At 42.3% G+C, this 18483-nt stretch overlaps 2 protein-coding genes across 7 annotated transcripts in view; one reads left to right on the forward strand and one right to left on the reverse strand.

The window, feature by feature from the left end:
• The window catches only part of LOC103123672 (zinc finger protein 709-like), a 418768-nt gene that overhangs the window by 284998 nt on the left and 115287 nt on the right, over positions 1–18483 (reverse strand). The window lies entirely within an intron of this gene.
• The window catches only part of LOC103123660 (zinc finger protein 709-like), a 93415-nt gene continuing 79719 nt past the window's right edge, over positions 4788–18483 (forward strand). For all 4 annotated transcript variants that reach the window (XM_060182084.1, XM_060182082.1, XM_060182086.1 and 1 more), the window contains exons 1-2: positions 4788–4895; positions 16252–16375. In XM_060182084.1, coding sequence (XP_060038067.1) covers positions 16361–16375 — 15 coding nt within the window. In that variant the 5' untranslated portion in view covers positions 4788–4895; positions 16252–16360. The remainder of the gene's footprint in view (positions 4896–16251; positions 16376–18483) is intronic.

The raw sequence follows: 18483 nt of genomic DNA on the forward strand, positions 1-18483 counted from the left end.
ACCAGTCAACACCCATGTTCAGCGGGGAAGCAATTACAGAAGCCAGACCTGCTACCTTCTGCAACCCTCAACGACCCTGGGTCCATGCTCCCAGAGGGCTAGAGAATGGGAAAGCTATCAGGGGAGGGGGTGGGTTAAGGAGATTGGGTGGTGGGAATTGTGTGGAGTTGTACCCCTCCTACCTTATGTTTTTGTTCATTAATCCTTTCTTAAATAAAAAAAAAAAAAAAAAAGAATCCCGGTTCGAGCCCAGGCTCCCCACCTGCAGGGGAGTCGCTTCACAGGCGGTGAAGCAGGTCTGCAGGTGTCTTTCTCTCCTCCTCTCTGTCTTCCCCTCCTCTCTCCATTTCTCTCTGTCCTATCCAACAATGACAACAAAAATAATAACTACAACAATAAAACAAGGGCAACAAAGGGAATAAATAAATAAAATAAATAATTAAAAAAAATCTTAGGAAGACTGTTCTATTTTAGTCCTTCATTGATTTATCAACATTTTATTCCAACACAATGTCTTACACACATGTAATTTCACCTTTTGGGGGCTATTTATTCATTCAGAGACTCCGCAGCTCTTGAGATCCTCCTCTTGCAATGGTCAAGCCATATACTGCCAGGTTGGAACCTGGGTCTTATTCATGTCAAGGCACAGGGTGTAAAATTCCACACTGTTTCTACAACCAGAGTTCTGTGTCCACATTCCCTTCATTGGAAACTACAGCAGTTCTATCGAGGTCCCATTAGGGAATTCTGCCAGAAATCTTAAAGACTGGAGCTGCAGTAGGTAGAGGAGGAAGGAGGTTTTTTTTTTAAATATTTATTTTATTTATTCCCTTTTGTTGCCCTTATTTTTTATTGTTGTAGTTATTATTGTTGTTGTTGTTGGATAGGACAGAGAGAAATGGAGAGAGGAGGGGAAGATAGGGGGAGAGAAAGACAGACACCTGCAGACCTGCTTCCCCACCTGTGAAGAGACTCCCCTGCAGGTGGGAGGCAGGGGCTCGAACCAGGATTGGGATCCTTACTCAGGTCCTTGTGCTATGTCCCCTGCTCTTAAACCCTATGTACTTCATCCCAGGCCAGCTTTCTATAGGCCTGTTAAAATCACCAGGTGCAGTTGTTGCAGCCAGTAACAGGATGGAGACTAACATGAACAGAAAGAAGTTTATTACACTGGTTTGCCAGAGCCTGGAATACTCCACAGAAAGTGCTCAACCCCCAAACTTGGGTTATACTGTCTTTTTTTAAAAAAAAATTATTTATAAAATAGAAACACTGACAAGACAATAGGATAAGAGGGGTACACCAGAGCTCTGTATCCCCTCCCATCCTCTGATAGCATTCTTATTCTTTAACCCCGTGGGACTATGGACCCAGCGTCATTGTGGGATGCAGAAGGTGGGAGGTCTGGCTTCTATAATTGCTTTCCTGCTGCATTGACAGGTCAATCCATACTCCCATCCTGTCTCTTTCTGTAATGGAGCAGAGATCTATGGAGATGGGGCTCCAGGACACATTGATGGGGTCATTTGCCCAAGGAAGTCAAGTTGGCATCATGTTAGCATCTGGAACCTGGTGGCTAAAAAAGAGTTAACATATAAAGTCATACAAATTGTTGACCAAGTATAAACCTAAAGGCTGGAATGTTGCAGATAAAGATTTGGGGTCTCTGTTTTGGAAATAACTACTAGGTCTATTTTAGGTATATTCCAAAGGGTCCATGACTATTAATTTTTACCTGAGTCTGACATCTGATATGCAGGTTATTGTCTAGGGAGATGATGCCATGGCTGTAAAAAGGACCAGAAAGCTGGATCAAGGAAGAGAGTAGCTCCCAAATGTGGGAAAATTGTATAAATATTGTTGACTTAAAAAAAAAAACATTACAGTAAACTGTCTTTTATAGTCTGTTCCAAGTCTATAAGCACAAGCAACCAAGCCAGAAATACAGAAGCAAAATTCAAAGCAGTTAGCCCTTGTAGTTACAATTACAGAGAATTTTGCAACCCATCACCATAAACAACTATTACATTTTTTAAAAGATTGTATTTATCTATTCATGAGAAAGATAGGAGGAGATAAAGAACCAGACATCACTCTGGTACATGTGCTGCCAGGGATTGAACACAGGAACTCATGCTTGAGAGTCTGATGCCTTATCCATTGTGCCACCACCCGGACCACCATTTTTTAAAAAAAATATTTATTTAGTCCTTTTGTTGCCCTTGTTGTTTTATTGTTATAGTGCCATGCCCCACTCAACTCCAGAATGATGGGTCTGACAGGGTCAGCACCCTAGAAAACTCTCTTCAAGTTTTCTGGGAGTGGGTCTTGGCATCCTGAGCAGATCTAAATTGGAAACTCTGATTATTGTTTTCATTATGTACATGGTAATGATGCTGTGTAATCGGGGACCAACAGCCCCTGTTCCCAGATTAGATACAGATGAACAGGAAATGAGGTAGACAAAGTTATGAGTCATCAAATACATAAAGTTTTAGGAAAAATTCTTAATACTTACTCACCTCCTCTTATGAAATATATTAAAACTCTACGTAAAATACTATCTGCTAAGCCTCTTACTCAGAAATGCATCACCCCATAAAGTACGCCATTACTGTGTAAAACCGCAAGGCCATCTAATCAAGAAATGAGCTTTACTTTCTGTTTCAGATATTGTTTATGTAAGGCTGAAAGATATGTAAGTTCTCACTGGCTGAATAAAAATGGAGTTCAGATTCACCCTCCAACAGAGTGTGTTGTATTCTGTTCTCCTCCTGACCCATCAGATGGTCACCTTCAGAGTTCCCTGATCCTTCCTGCTGCTCTTCCGCTGTAGCGGTCCGTCGCATTATAGTTGTTACTGATGTCTAGTTGTTACTGATGTCATCATTGTTGGATAGAACAGAGAGAAATGGAGAGGGGGAGAGAAAAATAGACACCTGCAGACCTGCTTCACCACTTGTAAAGAAACTCCCCTGCAGGTGGAGACCTGGGGGCTCTTAACAGGATCCTTACGTCAGTCCTTGCCCTTTGCGCCACCTGTGCTTAACCTGCTGCGCTATTGCTTGCTCCCAACAATGACATTTGTTGTTAAAATTCGGCGGCTCTTGCTGGCCCGGCTAGCTTCACGGGCGGGTAACAGAGACGACCAGAGACATACGGCTGGGCAGGGAAGCTGTATTTCTTTATTCAAGAACAACGATTCACAAACTAAGACAAACTAATCACCAAACAGAACTCTGCTGTCTCTTTGCAGCGGCGCAAGCACTCTCTCTCTTACTCTGGAACTCAGGAACTCTCCAACTCTGGCACTCTGGAACTCTTGTACTTGAGAGCCCTCTGAAACTCTGGCACACTGGAACTCTCTCTTACTCTGTAACCCTGAAACTCTCGAACTCAGGAACTCTCGGACTCTCGTACTCGGGAACCCTCTGAAACTCTGTCTCTCTGGAACTCTGGAACTCAGAAACTCTCGCACTCTCGAACTCAGGAACCCTCTCCCGGGGTTCCTTGGGGCGGGGCCAAGCAGACCCTCGAAATTAATAGGACTGATCCAATTCTCTTGGCGGGGGAGGGCTAGAACAAACCAATGTAAAGCATACGACAGACATTTTCTTTTTTCTTTTTTAAAAATATTTTATTTATTTATGTATTTTCCTTTTTTTTGTTGCCCTTGTTGATTTTAGCACTGTTGTGGTTATTATTGTTGTTATTATTAACAATGACATTTTCAATTAGCAGGTACATTGTTTAGGGGATGGAATATTTCACGCTACATATGACACAGTAGTCAGGCCTACTTCTTTTTAAAAATTTATTTATAAAATAAGAGGTAGAAAATATTGACAAAACCAGAGGATAAGAGGGGTAAAATTCCCCACATGCCTCACCACCACATTTCCATATTCCATCCCCTCCACTAGAAGGATTCCTATTCTTTACCTCTCTGGGAGTATGGACCCAGGATCATTATGGGGTGCAGAAGATGGAAGGTCTGACTTCTGTAATTGCTTCCCCACTGAACATGGGTGTTGGCAGGTTGATCCATAGTTCCATGGAGTCCCTATCCTTCCTTAGTGAGGCAGGGATCTGGGGATGAGGGGCTCCAGGGTACATCAGTGAGGTCATCTGCCAGGGAAGTCAAGTTGGAGTCATGGTAGCATCTGCAACTTGGTGTCTGAAAAAGCATTAAGATATTTAGTTGTTCTTTTAAAAATATACATATATTTATTTTCCCTTTTTGTTGCCCTGGTTGTTTTATTGTTGTAGTTATTGTTGTTGCTATTGATGTTGTTGTTGGACAGGACAGAGAAATGGAGAGAGGAGGGGAAGACAGAGAGGGGGAGAGAAAGACACCTGCAGACCTGCTTCACCTCATGCGAAGTGACTCCCCTGCAGGTGGGGTATCCTCACCCCAGTCCTTGTGCTTTGCACCCAATGCGCTTAACCTGCTGTACTACCTTCGACAACCCCCACCCAGCCCCCGTGGAAGTGTTTTTTAACTGCTGAAGCTTCTCTAGCGCTAACAAGGAAGAGGCTCACCTGCCATTTCTTGCTTTAACTGTTCCTCAGGCAGGCACACCCTCTGTAGAAGTTGATAGGGCAGCATTCCTGTCACTTGGAAATCAGTAGTTTTGATTGGATGTTATCATTATCCAATCAGAAGTGTAGTTTTCTGTGTGACAAGGGCTTCATCCAATGATTTTCTGATTCAGCGGTCATAGACCAATCTGGGCGGCAGGTGGGCGGTGCTGCAAATTGAAAGCAGACAAGTCAGGAAGTAAGGCACTCTGGCGCTGGAGCTTGTGCTTGTGGCTCGCTAGCTTTTCTCTAGTTTTCTCTCGGTGTGGCTCTCATCTGCTGCTGATTTGGACTTTGGGGAAGAGTCTTCAGTAAGTTCAGCACTGGATGGGATATCGTGAGTGTGGCTCATCGCGGCTGAGATTGGGAGGGGTTGCTGGAGACTTGCTAGAATATTCCGGGATGCAGCCATGTGTCCAAGCGTCCCTTCACCTTTAGTCACCATCTCCACTGTACACGGAAGCTGGACTCCTGTTAACTCTCCTGATCCTTTGGGGAAGTTGGGGGTCGGGAGTTCTTGATGGGCAGGACATGGGATCACCATTCATTCCCCCAATTTTTTTCTCTCCCGGTGCATGAGTGCAGGGTGCCTGGGTCCAGTCCCATTCTCTGCGGAGAGTCCCGGGATCTGGACCCGGGACCTTAACCCAGGTTGAAGGAGGAAGGACTTGCTGACCCCAGACAAGAAGGTCAGTTTGGGAGCCAGCATGTCTGTGGGCACCTTGCGGCCTCCAGCTGAGCCCAGCGCACTTCTGATTGTTCTGCCTGCACTGGGATCTGAGGTTTCCGCAGATGTAAACTACAGAATTCTGGGGCGGAGGTAGACAGCCTAATGGTTATGCAGAGATTCTCATGCCTGAGACTCCAAAGCAAGAGATTCTCTCATTCTTTCTCATTTTTATTTGTCTTAGTAACAGATTTTGGATTTCTGTTATCTGTTAAATCATCCCTCAAGCCACTGCATTTTGTGTCTATTCAATTTATTGTGGCCTTAGCAGTGAATCTAGCAGAAGTGTCCCGGGACTGGCCTTGCCTTCTAAGAAACTTGTTGGAGAAACATAAGCAGTTCCCCACCTTAAAGTGAGGGGTATGCAGAGATGCATGAAAAGTGTTCACATAATCATCGTGGCACCAGGGTAGTGTGAAGAAACTGAGAAAGTGGGATTCTGCCCACTGCCAGGTCCCAGGTGGGAATCAGAATTATTTTTATTATTTAAATGTTACTTATTGCGGGGGTAGATAGCATAATCGTTATGTAAAGAGACTCTCATGCCTGAGGCACCTAAGTCCAAGGTTCAGCCCCCCTCACCACCATAAGCCAGAGCTGTGCAGTGCTCTGGTATTTCTCTGTGTCTTATTCTCTGCATCTCTCTCGAAAATAAATGAAATACTTACAAAATTAAAAATAAATAAATGTTGCTTATTATTTCAGTATATCACTGTTCACTTCTACGTTATGATAGTCTAGAGATTGAGTCAGAGAATTGGGAGTCTCAGACTTGAAAGTCATTTGTATATCCGCTGTCATATTAAAAAAAATATAGAGATATATTAGTTTTTGTCAGTGATTACTCTCTCAACATCTTTGGGCTTTTTTACTACTTTTATCCCTCTCCAGGTTTATTGCTGGGGCTCGGTGCCTGCACTACAAATCCAGTATTCCTGGAGGCCATTCTTTCCCATTTTGTTGTCCTTGTTGTTGTCGTTATTGTTATTTTGTTATTGTTGCCATTGATGTTGTTGTTGGATAGGACATAGAGAGGAAGAGAGACTGAGAATGGAGAGAAAGACACCTGCAGACCTGCCTGCTTCACCGCCTCTGAAGTAACCCCCCTGCAGATTCTAGCTGGGGACTCAAACCAGGATCGTTGTGCCAGTCCATGCACTTTATTTCATGTGCGCTTAACCTGCTGCCCTACTGCCCGACCCCGGTAAAAAATATTTTTATTAATTGATTTTGGATAGAGTCAGAGAAGAACTGTGAGGGTGGTGGGATATAGAGTGAAGGAGAGATACACACACAGTGCTGCTGTTCTGTTATTGAAACTCTGCCTCTGTGGGGACCAGGAATTGAACCCAGGACTTTGAGCGCTGCAATGTGTGTACCCAACCACTCTGCCTCTGTAATCAGATTTTAATGCAGTGTTGTGTAATATGACCTGTAAAACTCTGGTGTGTACCATTCTGGTTAGTTCAGTTATGAAGTGTTTGTATAAGATGTTGTAGAGAATAATGAACATACATAATTTTTGAGTAGTAGAAAAAGTTCCCAGTGGTCCAGAAGGTGGTGCAGTGGATAAAGTATTGGACTCTCAAGCATGAGGTCCTGAGTTCAATCCTCAGCAGCACATGTGATGTCTGGTTCTTTCTCTCTATATATCATTTTTTATGAATAAATAAATAAAATTTAAAAAGACACAGAGAAAGTTTCCACTTTCTGAAGACTATAAAAGTGTACTGTGATTCCCTGCCCTATTTGTCCTTGTCCATATGTGGAATTAGTGGTTCTGGAGATTCCTTATGCAATAGGAGTTGGAAGACTTTATGTCATTGATAGGAAATATAAAGAAGCATGAAGGAATCTTTTGGGATCTGTTTCTTTTTCAACACTGTAGCTGAGATTCCCAGCACAGTCAATGCCTCATCTTCAGCACTAACAAGGATTATTTATTTATTTAATTTTTTTAATATTTATTTATTTCCTTTTGTTGCCCTTGTTTTATTGTATGTTGTTATTATTGTTATTGATGTCGTTGTTGTTAGATAAGACAGAAATGGAGAGATGAGGGGAAGAGTGAGTGGGGGAGAGAACAATAGACACCTGCAGACCGGCTTCACTGCCTATGAAGCGGCTTCACTGCCTATGAAGCGACTCCCCTGCAGGTGGAGTTTGAACCCCTGCTGGGGGTTTGAACCGGGATCCTTACGCTGGTCCCTGCGCTTTGCACCACCTGCGCTTAACACACTGTGCTATCGCTGGACTCCCTGTTTTTTTTTTTTAAATCTATATATTTTGGATAGACACAGCCAGAAATTGAGAAGTTAGGGGGTGATAGAGAGAGAGAGATGAGAGACACCTGCAGCACTGCTTCACCACTCATGAAGCTGTCCCCCTGCAGGTGCAGACCAAGGTCTGGAACCTGGGTCCTTGTGCACAGTAACATATGCACACAACCAGGTGCACCACCACCTGGCCCTAAGGATCTCGTTAGCATACCAAGTCATGGACTTTATGATGTAACAACAGGATCACAATGATTTGAGTTAATTTATTAAGGAAGAGAAAAAAACCACAAGATCACATATTATAAATTTAATTTGAATAAGTAGATAAGATTAAATTAATTAACCTATAATACTCTATTTTTATTCTAATTTTTCTTTTGAATTCTATTAGCTACTTAATACTGATTTATGAAATTTCATGTCGACATCAGGTATAAATCCACTCCATTCCCACCACCAGGGTTCTGAATCTTCAGTCTCCTCACGGCAATCCACTGCAGTTCCCCTAAGGTTGTAGACATGGGTCAACCATCATCTCTACAACTATCTGTCCAAATTTATAGCTAATGCCCCCCTTTTTCTTCCTGATCCAGTGCTCTCTTCCCCTCCAAGCCACTCATGAGAACATTACTACCTCCATATATCCCTCCCTTTTGTCCTCTCTCCCTTGGTGCTGCTGATGGAGCTGGAGTTCAGAGCCTCTTCTTCCTCCTATCACTTCTCCCCCACTGGGAGTGTGGATCAAAGTTGTTTTTGGGGTGCAGAAGGTAGGAGTTCTGGCTTCTGTCATTGCTTCTCCACTGGACATGGACTTTAGCATGTCGATTCATACCCCCAGCCTGTTTCTGTCTTTCCCTAGTGGACCAGGGCTCTAGAGAGGAAAATACTCTATGTTTTCTATGCTCATTAGCAGCTGAGAAGTAAGGTTTACATGTCACTCAACCCAGACTTCCCATTAGGATTAGGAAAGATACCATGTACATTATTAAAATTTGGGGGGTATAGTTTACCAAAGCACTATTCAGATCTAGCTTCTAGTGGTGCAGGGGATTGAAGCTGGGCTATGGAGCCTCAGGCATGAGAGTCTTTTTGCATAACCATTATGCTATTTACTCTTGTCCAGAAATGAGATTTTCAGATAGATCATCTATCGATATATTTTATTTTCTACCAATAATATCATTCTAGCTTTTTCTTTTTTTTTTCCCCCTGCTGATAATTAATATGTATGCTGTCATTCATTTGTAGCTGAGAGTCTATTTTAATTTGGTGTAGTGATTTGACAGTGTTTTACAGTCTGATAATGTTTCAGGGGTACACTTTCTCACCAGCACATGGTTCTAGTCTTTTGGATTTGACATGTGAGAGGAGTAATCTGGCACTTCTTCTTCATCTCTTATTTTGGTTAGTGCTCCACACAGTGTTAAGACTTGGGTTTAGCATGAAGGCTCTTGGGCCATTTAGCAGAGTTGAGCACAGGCTTTGGTTGATAGAGACATTAGAAGGTCTGGCTCTGCTCCTCATGGATCTAGCTGAGGCAGGTCAGTGCAGTTCACACTCCCCATTGAAACAGCAAAATTTGCCAGTTGAAAAGAGCGTAAAAGGAGGTAGAACAGGGAGTAGTAACAGAGGTGGTAACACAGCAGGTTAAAGCACAGGTGGCGCAAAGGGCAAGAACCGCCTTAAGGAGCTCGGTTCAAGCACCTGGCTCCCCACCTGCAGGGAGGTTGCTTCACAGGTGGTGAAACAGGTTTGTAGGTGTCTGTCTTTCTCTCCCACTATCTGTCTTCCCCCTCCTCTCTCCATTTCTCTCAGTCTTATCTAACAATGATGACATCAGTAACAACAACAATAATAACTACAACAACAATAATAAAAATAAGGAGGGGTAACAAAAGGGAAATAAATAAAATGAGATGCATTTCAAATCGCAAGTGCTCATTTACTGCCTCTGATTGTCTGGCTTATCTGTGATTTCACCTGCTTTAAAAGGAAAACATTTTAGAGGGCTCTCCTGGACCACATGTGGTGTTAAGATAAGATGCATTTTCCCAGGAGAGGAGACTTAGTTTCTATTTCTTCTTCTTTTTACTATATTATTTATTGGATAGAGACAGAGAGAAATTCAGAGGGAAGGAGATAGAGAGGAAGAGAAAGAGAGAGACCTTCACATATCTCTTTTGCAGATATCTGCCTCACCATTCTTAAAGTAGCAAGTTTGATCCTTGGTACTGCCTCTGCCAGAGTTGAGCAGCCGTCTGTTCTCTCCCTCCTATAAAAGTTATAAATAAGGGAGCCAGGCGGTAGTGCAGTGGGTTAAGCGCCTGTGGCGCGAAGGCAAGGGCTGGGAGAAGGATCCCAGTTCGAGCCCGGCTCCCCACCTGCAGGGGAGTCGCTTCACAGGCAGTGAAGCAGATCTGCAGGCGTCTTTCTCTCCCCCTCTCTGTCTTCCCCTTCTCTCTCCATTTCTCTCTGTCCTATCCAACAACGACGACATCAATAACAATAATAACAACTATTACAATGAAACAACAAGGGCAACAAAAGGGAAGAAATAAATATTTTGTTTCTCTCTTTTTTTAATTTTATTTATTTACTGATGAGAAAGATAGGAGGAGAGAAAGAACCAGACATCACTCTGGTACATGTGCTGCCGGGGCTTGAACTCAGGACCTCACTTTGAGTCCAGCACTTTATCCACTGTGCCACCTCCCAGACCACAGAAATAAATATTTTAAAACTATATTGAAAAATTATAAATAAGTGCGTAAGGATCCCTGTTCGAGCCCCTGGCTCCCCACCTGCAGGGGAGTCGCTTCACAAGAGGTGAAGCAGGTGTGTAGGTGTCTATCTTTCTCTCCTCCTCTCTATCTTTCCCTTTTCTCTCCATTTCTCTCAATGACGACATCAGTAACAACAACAATAATGACTATAAAAACAAAAACAAGGGCAACAAAAATGGAAAATAAATAAATTTTAAAAATTTTATAAATAAGTGTAAAAAGAAATTTAACAGTTGAAGGTTCTTTTGATAATTCTTCAGAAGCTACTGACATCAAGATTCATCAGTTGTCTCTGACCAGAATGATAAAGAAAGTTTTGGGGGAACATTCAGTTTTTCTGTTCTTTTTTTTTTTTTTAATAGATAAATTTCTTTTTTTCCCTTTTGTTGCCCTTGTTATTTTATATTGTAGTTATTATTGTTCTTGTTGTTTTTGATATTGTCATTGTTGAATAGAACAGAGAGATATAAAAGGAGGGGGGAGACAGAGAAGGGGAGAGAAAGACACCTGCAGACCTGCTTCACCGCTTGTGAAGCAACTCTCCAGTAGGTGGGGAGGCAGGGGCTTGAACCACTATCCTTATGCTGGTCCTAGTGCTTAGCGCCACATGGACTTAACCTGCTGTGCTACCACCCAACCTCTTCTATTTGTTTTTTTTAAGATTATTTATTAATGAGAAAGAGGAGAGAGAGAGAGAGAATTAAGCAGACATCCCCGTGACACATGTTCTGCTAGGGATTGAACTCAGGACCTCATGCATGAGAATCCAACGCTTTATCCAGTGCACCACCTCCGGGACCACACATAAATTTTTTCTATGCTTGATCTTAGCCAAAAGGCACAGAAATGATGAGCATCCAGATTTCCTTATTCAGATGTATTATGTATTTTTTTTTTAAGATTTTATGTATTTACTAGAAAGACAGGATGAGAGGGAGAAAGAACCAGACATCAACCTGGTACATGTGCTTGGGAGCCTAGTGCCTTAGCCACTGCGCCACCTCCCAGACCACGTGATGGTTTATTCCTTTACCTCTGGGATCTTGCAGAGTTCCATAAGTGAAGTGCAAGGACCGGCGTGAGGATCCTGGTTTGAGGTCCTGGCTCCCCACCTGCAGGGAAATCACTTCATAGGCAGTGAGGTTTCTGGACACATCGCCATAAAGTCATCTGTCCTTGGAGGTCAGGATGGGGCTGTGGCAGCTTCTGGAACTTGATGGCTGGACAGTGGCAAGGCATACAAATATTTAATAAATAGAGAGCAAAGAATAGGATTAGGATAAATGAGAATAAGAAACCCAGAATGAGAGGAGAATAGGATACTCATTAGGTATAAATGTTCTTGGGAAAGGAGGATTCTAACAATCTTTGGGCTATCACCATAAAGCCAAGCTTGAGAAATATCTGGGAGGATGACATTAGAATAGACTGTGGGACTTGAGAACCTGATGAGGACAGACAGTGACTCTCATATACATACATATATAATTAACTCTGTCCCACATCAATCTGATCTGGGTCCCATGTCTACTAATATTTAACATGGACCCTGTATGACCTCTGGGTTTCTGTCAGCATAAGCTCACATCTGTGGTCACAGCTGGGGCCATGTCCGCTGGTTGCATGACCATCCTTCAAGTGGCAGAGTAGAGTGATCCAACCTCCCTCCAGGGAGTGGGGCAGTTTTTACCAATGTTACTTTTCAGTGAGGACAAATTTCTGAGGCCCACACTAGGGCAGAGAGACACCCCCTGATAGAAGTGACCAGTGATGGCAGACAGAGAGATCTGTTAGAGGTCTAGGCCCATATCTATACCAATACAACCCCCACTAGGTCCACTAGTTTCAACTTCTGCCTGAGATTGAGATCATCCCATATTCATCCTTCTGTTTCTGACTTATTTCACTTACCATAAATTTTTCAAGGTCTATCCAAGATGGGATGAAAACGATGAAGTCACCATTTTTTATAGCTGAGTAGTATTCCATTGTGTATATATATACCACAGCTTGCTCAGCCACTCATCTGTTGTTGGACACTTGGGTTGCTTCCAGGTTTTGGCTATTACAAATTGTGCTGCCAAGAACATATGTGTACACAGATCTTTTTGGATGGATGTGTTGGCTTCCTTAGGCTATAGCCCCAGGAGAGGAATTGCAGGATCATAGGGTTGGTCCATTTCAAACCTTCTGAAAGTTCTCCAGACTGTTCCCCACAGAGGTTGGACCAATTTACATTCCCAGCAGCAATGCAGGAGGGTTCCTTTCACCCCACAACCTCTCCACCATTTGCTGCTGTTACCTTTTCTGATGTATGACATTCTCACAGGATGGGAGTGGTATCTCATTGTTGTTTTGATTTTCATTTCTCTGACAATCAAAGACTTGGAGCATTTTTTCATGTGTTTCTCAGCCCTTTGGATCTCTTCTATGGTGAATATTCTGTCCATGTCCTCTCCCTATTTTTGGGTGGGGTTATTTGTTATCTTCTTGTTGAGTTTGGGAAGCTCTTTATATATTTTGGTTATTAAGCTTTTGTCTGATATATGGCATGTAAAGATCTTCTCCCATTCTGTGAGGGGTCTCTTGGTTTGGGTAGTGGTTTCTTTTGCTGTGCAGAAGCTTTTTAATTTGATGTAGTCCCATAGGTTTATGCTTGCCTTAGTCTTCTCTATAATTGGATTCATTTCATTGAAGATGTCTTTAAAATTTATGTGTGTCTATTCATGTACCAGTACCAAGCAGTTTTGATGACAATGGCCCTATAATACAATTTACAATCTGGGCATGTGATGCCTCCAGTTCTGTTCTTTCTTCTCAAGATTGTTTTGGCAAATTCTAGGTCTTTTGTGGTTGCAGATAAACATTTGTAGCATTTGTTCTATTTTCCTAAAAAAATGTGGTTGGAGGGAGTCGGGCGGTGGCGCAGTGGGTTAAGCACACGTGGCGCAAAGCGCAGGGACCGGCGTAAGAATCCTGGTTGGAGCCCCCGGCTCCCCACCTGCAGGGGAGTCGCTTCACGGGCGGTGAAGCAGGTCTGCAGGTATCTGTCTTTCTCTCCCCTCTCTCTCTGTCTTCCCCTCCTCTCTCCATTTCTCTCTGTCCTATCCAACAACAAAGCAACGTCAACAATGGCAATAATAACCGCAACGAGGCTGCAACAACTAGGGCAACAAAAAGGGAAAAAAATGGCCTCCAGGAGCGGTGGATTCATGGTGCAGGCACCGAGCCCAGCAATAACCCTGGAGGAAGAAAAAAAAAAATGTGGTTGGAATCTTGATGGGGATAGCATTATATTTGTATATGGCTCTGAGTAGTATATTCATTTTATTTCTTTTTTAAATTTATTTATTTATTCCTTTTGTTGCCCTTTTTTTTTTATTGTTGTAGTTATTGTTGATGCCATTGTTGTTGGATAGAACAGAGAGAAATGGAGAGAGGAGGGGAAGACAGAGAGGGGGAGAGAAAGACACCTGCAGACCTGCTTCACCGCCTGTGAAGTGACTCCCCTGCAGGTGGGGAGCTGGGGGCTCGAACCAGGATCCTTCCGCTGGTCCTTGTGCTTAGCGCCACCTGTGCTTAACCCGCTGCGCTACCGCCCAACTCCCAGTATATTCATTTTAATGATGTTAATTCTTCCAACCTGTGAACATGGAATATCTTTCCTCTTCTTTGTGTCTTTTTCAATTTCCTTGAGTCATGACTCAAAATTTTCAGTATACAAGTCTTTCACTTCTTTAGTTAGGTTTATTCCTAGATATTTTATTGTTTTTGTTGCTATAATAAAGCCTCTTTTTTTTTTTCAATTTTTATTTATTCCCTTTTGTTGCCCTTTTTTTTATTGTTGCAGTTATTGTTGTTGTTGATGTTATTGTTGTTGGATAGGATAGAGAAAAATGGAGAGAGGAAGGGAAGACAGAGAGGGAGAGAGAAAGATAGACATCTGCTGACCTGTTTCACCACTTGGGAAGTGACTTCCCTGCAGTTGGGGAGCTATGCTACCGCACAACTCCGCCCCTCTCTTTTCTACCCTTCTTACATCTTATCAGTACCCACTTTTGATTGGCCTAAGGAAATAAACTCCTTTATAGTAGAATGAAAAAGAATCTTTCACCAGCATGTGCTAGTGTACATCCCAGTTCCATGTTTGCAAACCCAGTGAAAGCAAAGTTTTCACCCTCCCTAGGAGCACTGATGTCCACAGCAATGTTTAAAAAAAAAAAAAGTTTCATTTCTCTAGTGTTACAGCTCAGTGTAACCAAAGAAGTAGACTGAGGCCACTTCAGTGGTCAGGATTTTATGTTTATTTATGTTTGTTTCTGGTTAAATGGTTTCAGGTCCATTTCTACCAGGCCTGAACGACTTTCTACCTCAGCACCAAGTTTTTTTTTGTTTGTTTCTCTTTTCCTTATATTGGGTGTGGCACAAACTGATTGGTTACAAACAAAATTCCACCAACCTGCTGAAGATATCAAAAGGTAAGAGCAAGTTGGGTACAGTCAGAGCCCATTGAGGTTTCTACTGGAATGCAAAAGTGAGAGCCCACCACTCACAGTGGTTTTGTCTCTTTCATTCTTTTGCCTGTGGATTTTTCATTTCAATGCCAGGATTCAAAGTCATCAGGTCCACATGCTTTAGAGTCTAACTATCCATTGTGACAATTTCTAGGCTGCAGTCTATCTTAAATTTTTTAATTAACTATTCAAAGAGTTCTGCAATACTCTTGTTTATGGTATTAACTCAGTTCAATTTTCTTCTTAGGTTTAAGATTAGAATTTGAAGAAAAACTACCAAGTCCCTACATCCCAGACTGTTCTGGTTTTCATTCTGAGTATCACTGTTTTCCATTCTGTTTTTTTCTTCTATTATTATTATTATTATTATATTTTTCTTTTTTTATATTTATTTAAATTTTCTAATTTTTTAAAAAATTTATAAAAAGGAAACATTGACTAAGCCAAACCATAGGATAAGAGGGGTACAACTTCACACAGTTCCTACCACCAGAACTCTGTATCCCATCCCCAGCCCTGATAGCTTTCCTATTCTCTAACCCTCTGGGAGTATGGACCCAACACCATTGTGGGATGCAGAAAGTGGAAGTTCTGGCTTCTATAATTGCTTCCCCACTGAACATGGGCGTGTATAAATATTGTTGATTGTAAACCCCATTGATCTACAGGGATGCAGAGGTCACATAGGCTTCTAAGCTGAATATGGGACCCAGATCACATCAAATTATTTTATTTTTCTTACCAGAGCATTACGCAGCTCTGGCTATGATGGTGCTGTTAATTAAATTTGTTACTTTTGGTGCCTCAGGCATGAACGTTTTTTTTTTTAATGGTAGGATTGATCTTTCACACCATCTTTTTAAAAATTATCTTTATTTATTTGATAGAGTCAGCCAGAAATCTAGAGTGAAGGGGGTGATAGACAGGGAGAGACAGAGAAAGACACCTGCATCCCTACTTCACCACTCATGAAAGCTTTCCCCTGTATATGGGACCCAGGGTTTTGAACCTGGATCATTAAGCATTGTGTACTCAATCCGGTGTGCCACCACCCAGACGCCATGAAGGTCTTTTTGTATGTGAATGTCACTGTTTTAGTGTTGATCTGAGCGGTATTAACATAAAACCTGAGTTAAGTTGAAAGACTCTTAGACATTATGCTCGAATTTTGTCCATGCTTTTGTCAAAGGAGAAAGTAGAGGTTCTGATTGAAACATGTCAGTAAAATGTGTTGCCTTTTGGAAGGATCTGATATGCAGGATAAGTAGCCCCCAATGGGCTTGTCTTTGTTCCTGGATCTCTTCTCTTGACATTGAAATGCTAGGGTATTGGGCCTTCTATGCATTACAGTGTCATCCCTGTAGGTGCAGTGCAAAGAGGCCTTGCTGGTAGATTAAAATCATAGTCTCCAATTCCTGCTGTGATTTCTCTTCGTTTTCTGGCCTGAAAGGAAATTGAGAGAAAGAGGAAGAAATGGCAGTTTCTCAGGTAAGTGACACGTCCCACTTCTGATTCAGTCTTTTTTTTCTCCTAAATAAGTTCTATTTTAATTTATAAATGTATTTTATATTAACTTTTATTTCATTGCTTTTGATTTGCCTACATTCCCCTTTTTTTTCCTTTCCTCCCGCATATTTCTCTTTCTGCCGACTCTTAAAAACTTCTTTTTTCCGTGGTCCAGGAGGTGGCGCTGTGGATAAAGGCTTGACTCTCAAGTCTGAGGTCTTGAGTTCAAGCCCCGGCAGCACATGTACCAGAGTGATATCTGGTTCTTTCTCTCTCTCTCTCTCTCCTATCTTTCTCATCAATAAACAAATAAAATCTTTAAAAAAATTTTTTTTCCACCAGGGATAATCAGTGTCTGCATATTGTCACCAGTCTTTGCTACCATGATATATAGATATAGATAGATATGAAAGAGAGGAGGGAGGGGGATAAAGTTAAGAAGAAATTATTACTGCCAGGAGCCAGCTCTGGCCACAGTTATTAAGGTCCTCTGAAGGAAGGGGAGTTGGCCAAATGAATGAGAGACATGTCAACTGCTTCAAGTGCAGGAGAGAGGCACCTCTGGCCTCTGTAGAGCTTTATTTTTTAAACAATTTTTGCCCGGCTATAGTTGACATCATATAAGATTGTTTTCATTAACATCAAGGATACAGGTGATATCATGCATGACTATTTTCATTAACATCAAGAATAACCTTAAACAGCATTATTATATTATAGATATATATTCCCTAGAAAGCTCCCTAGGTCTGAGGCATCCTAATCTTCCCTTGAAAGTTTCCTAGGTCTGGGGTAGCCTTAAACTACCTTTAATGTTTCCTGGGTGGGATAGTCTAAATCTTCCCTTGAAAGTTTCCTTGGTCTGGAGTAGTCTAAATTCTCCCTTGAAAGTTCCCTTGAAATGACCATCTGTGTTTTGACCATCTCCCTGTTCTGACCTTCTGTATGAATAAACATTTTTCCCTAGACTAAATCTAGTAGCTTTTCTTCTTAACCCATTCTAGGATGGATACCCATTCTTGGATGGGTCTAACTAGATCATATAAACCAAGTCTTTTGTAATATCTAATGAGCTGTTTACCTAAAGAAATCTGCTGTAACAGAAGTTGGCCGGTAGCACAGTGGGTTAAGCGCATGTGGCACAAAGTGCAAGGACCAGCTTAAGGATCTCGGTTTGAGCCCCCACCCCCCCCCCCCGGCTCCCCACCTGCAGGGGAGTCTCTTCACAGGCGGTGAATCAGGTCTGCATGTGTCTCTATCTTTCTCTCCCCCTCTGTCTTTCCCTCCTCTCTCCATTTCTCTCTGTCCTATCCAACAATGACAACATCAATAACTAAAAGAAAAACAAGGGCAACAAAAGGGAAAATAAATAAATATAAAAAATTAAAGATGAAAATTATTTTTAAAAAATCTTCTGCTGTAAAGTAAGCACACACTATGGGGCTCTCTTCTGGCTGACCTTTGTATATATGAGAGTTCACTAACTTTTAGCTATATGAAAGTTTACTAACTTCTACCCATATACCCTAACATTAGCTATTAAGCTACACAACCTCTATATTCATCATAGATGCCTATTAGTGGAAGCTAATAGCGGGTCTGTGGATGTGGGTAAGCAATAGGGCCTCTTTATATTTGGTGAAGACCAGTCTGTCACTCACACTATAAGCCACCCATAGTTCTGGTTTTTGGTCTGCGTTCAGCTAATTGAGTAGCTGTAGTCTTCTGGCGTTTGCCCTTCTTCCGTAGCCAGTCAACAGCGTCAGGTTGAGCCTGATGTAAAGATTCGAGACCTCCTTTGAATCTGGAGAGGTGGCAGTCATTGACTATGTGGGTCATAGTCTGTCTGGAGCCGCAGGGGCAGTTCGGATCGTCTCTGGCTCCCCAGCGATGGAACATAGCGGCGCACCGGCCATGGCCTGTTCGATAGCGATTGAGGAGGGCCCGATCATAACGTGCCAGGTCAAAGCCGGGTTGACGCTTGCAGGGGTCTGTGATGAGGTGTTTGTTCTTTACCTCAGCTGACTGCCAGCTCTGTTTCCAAGAGTCTGGGACAGAGAAGTTCAGTGTAGGCATAGGGGACCAGATTG

Source organism: Erinaceus europaeus, chromosome 23 (genome assembly GCF_950295315.1).
Source record: "Erinaceus europaeus chromosome 23, mEriEur2.1, whole genome shotgun sequence".
Lineage (NCBI taxonomy): Eukaryota > Metazoa > Chordata > Mammalia > Eulipotyphla > Erinaceidae > Erinaceus > Erinaceus europaeus.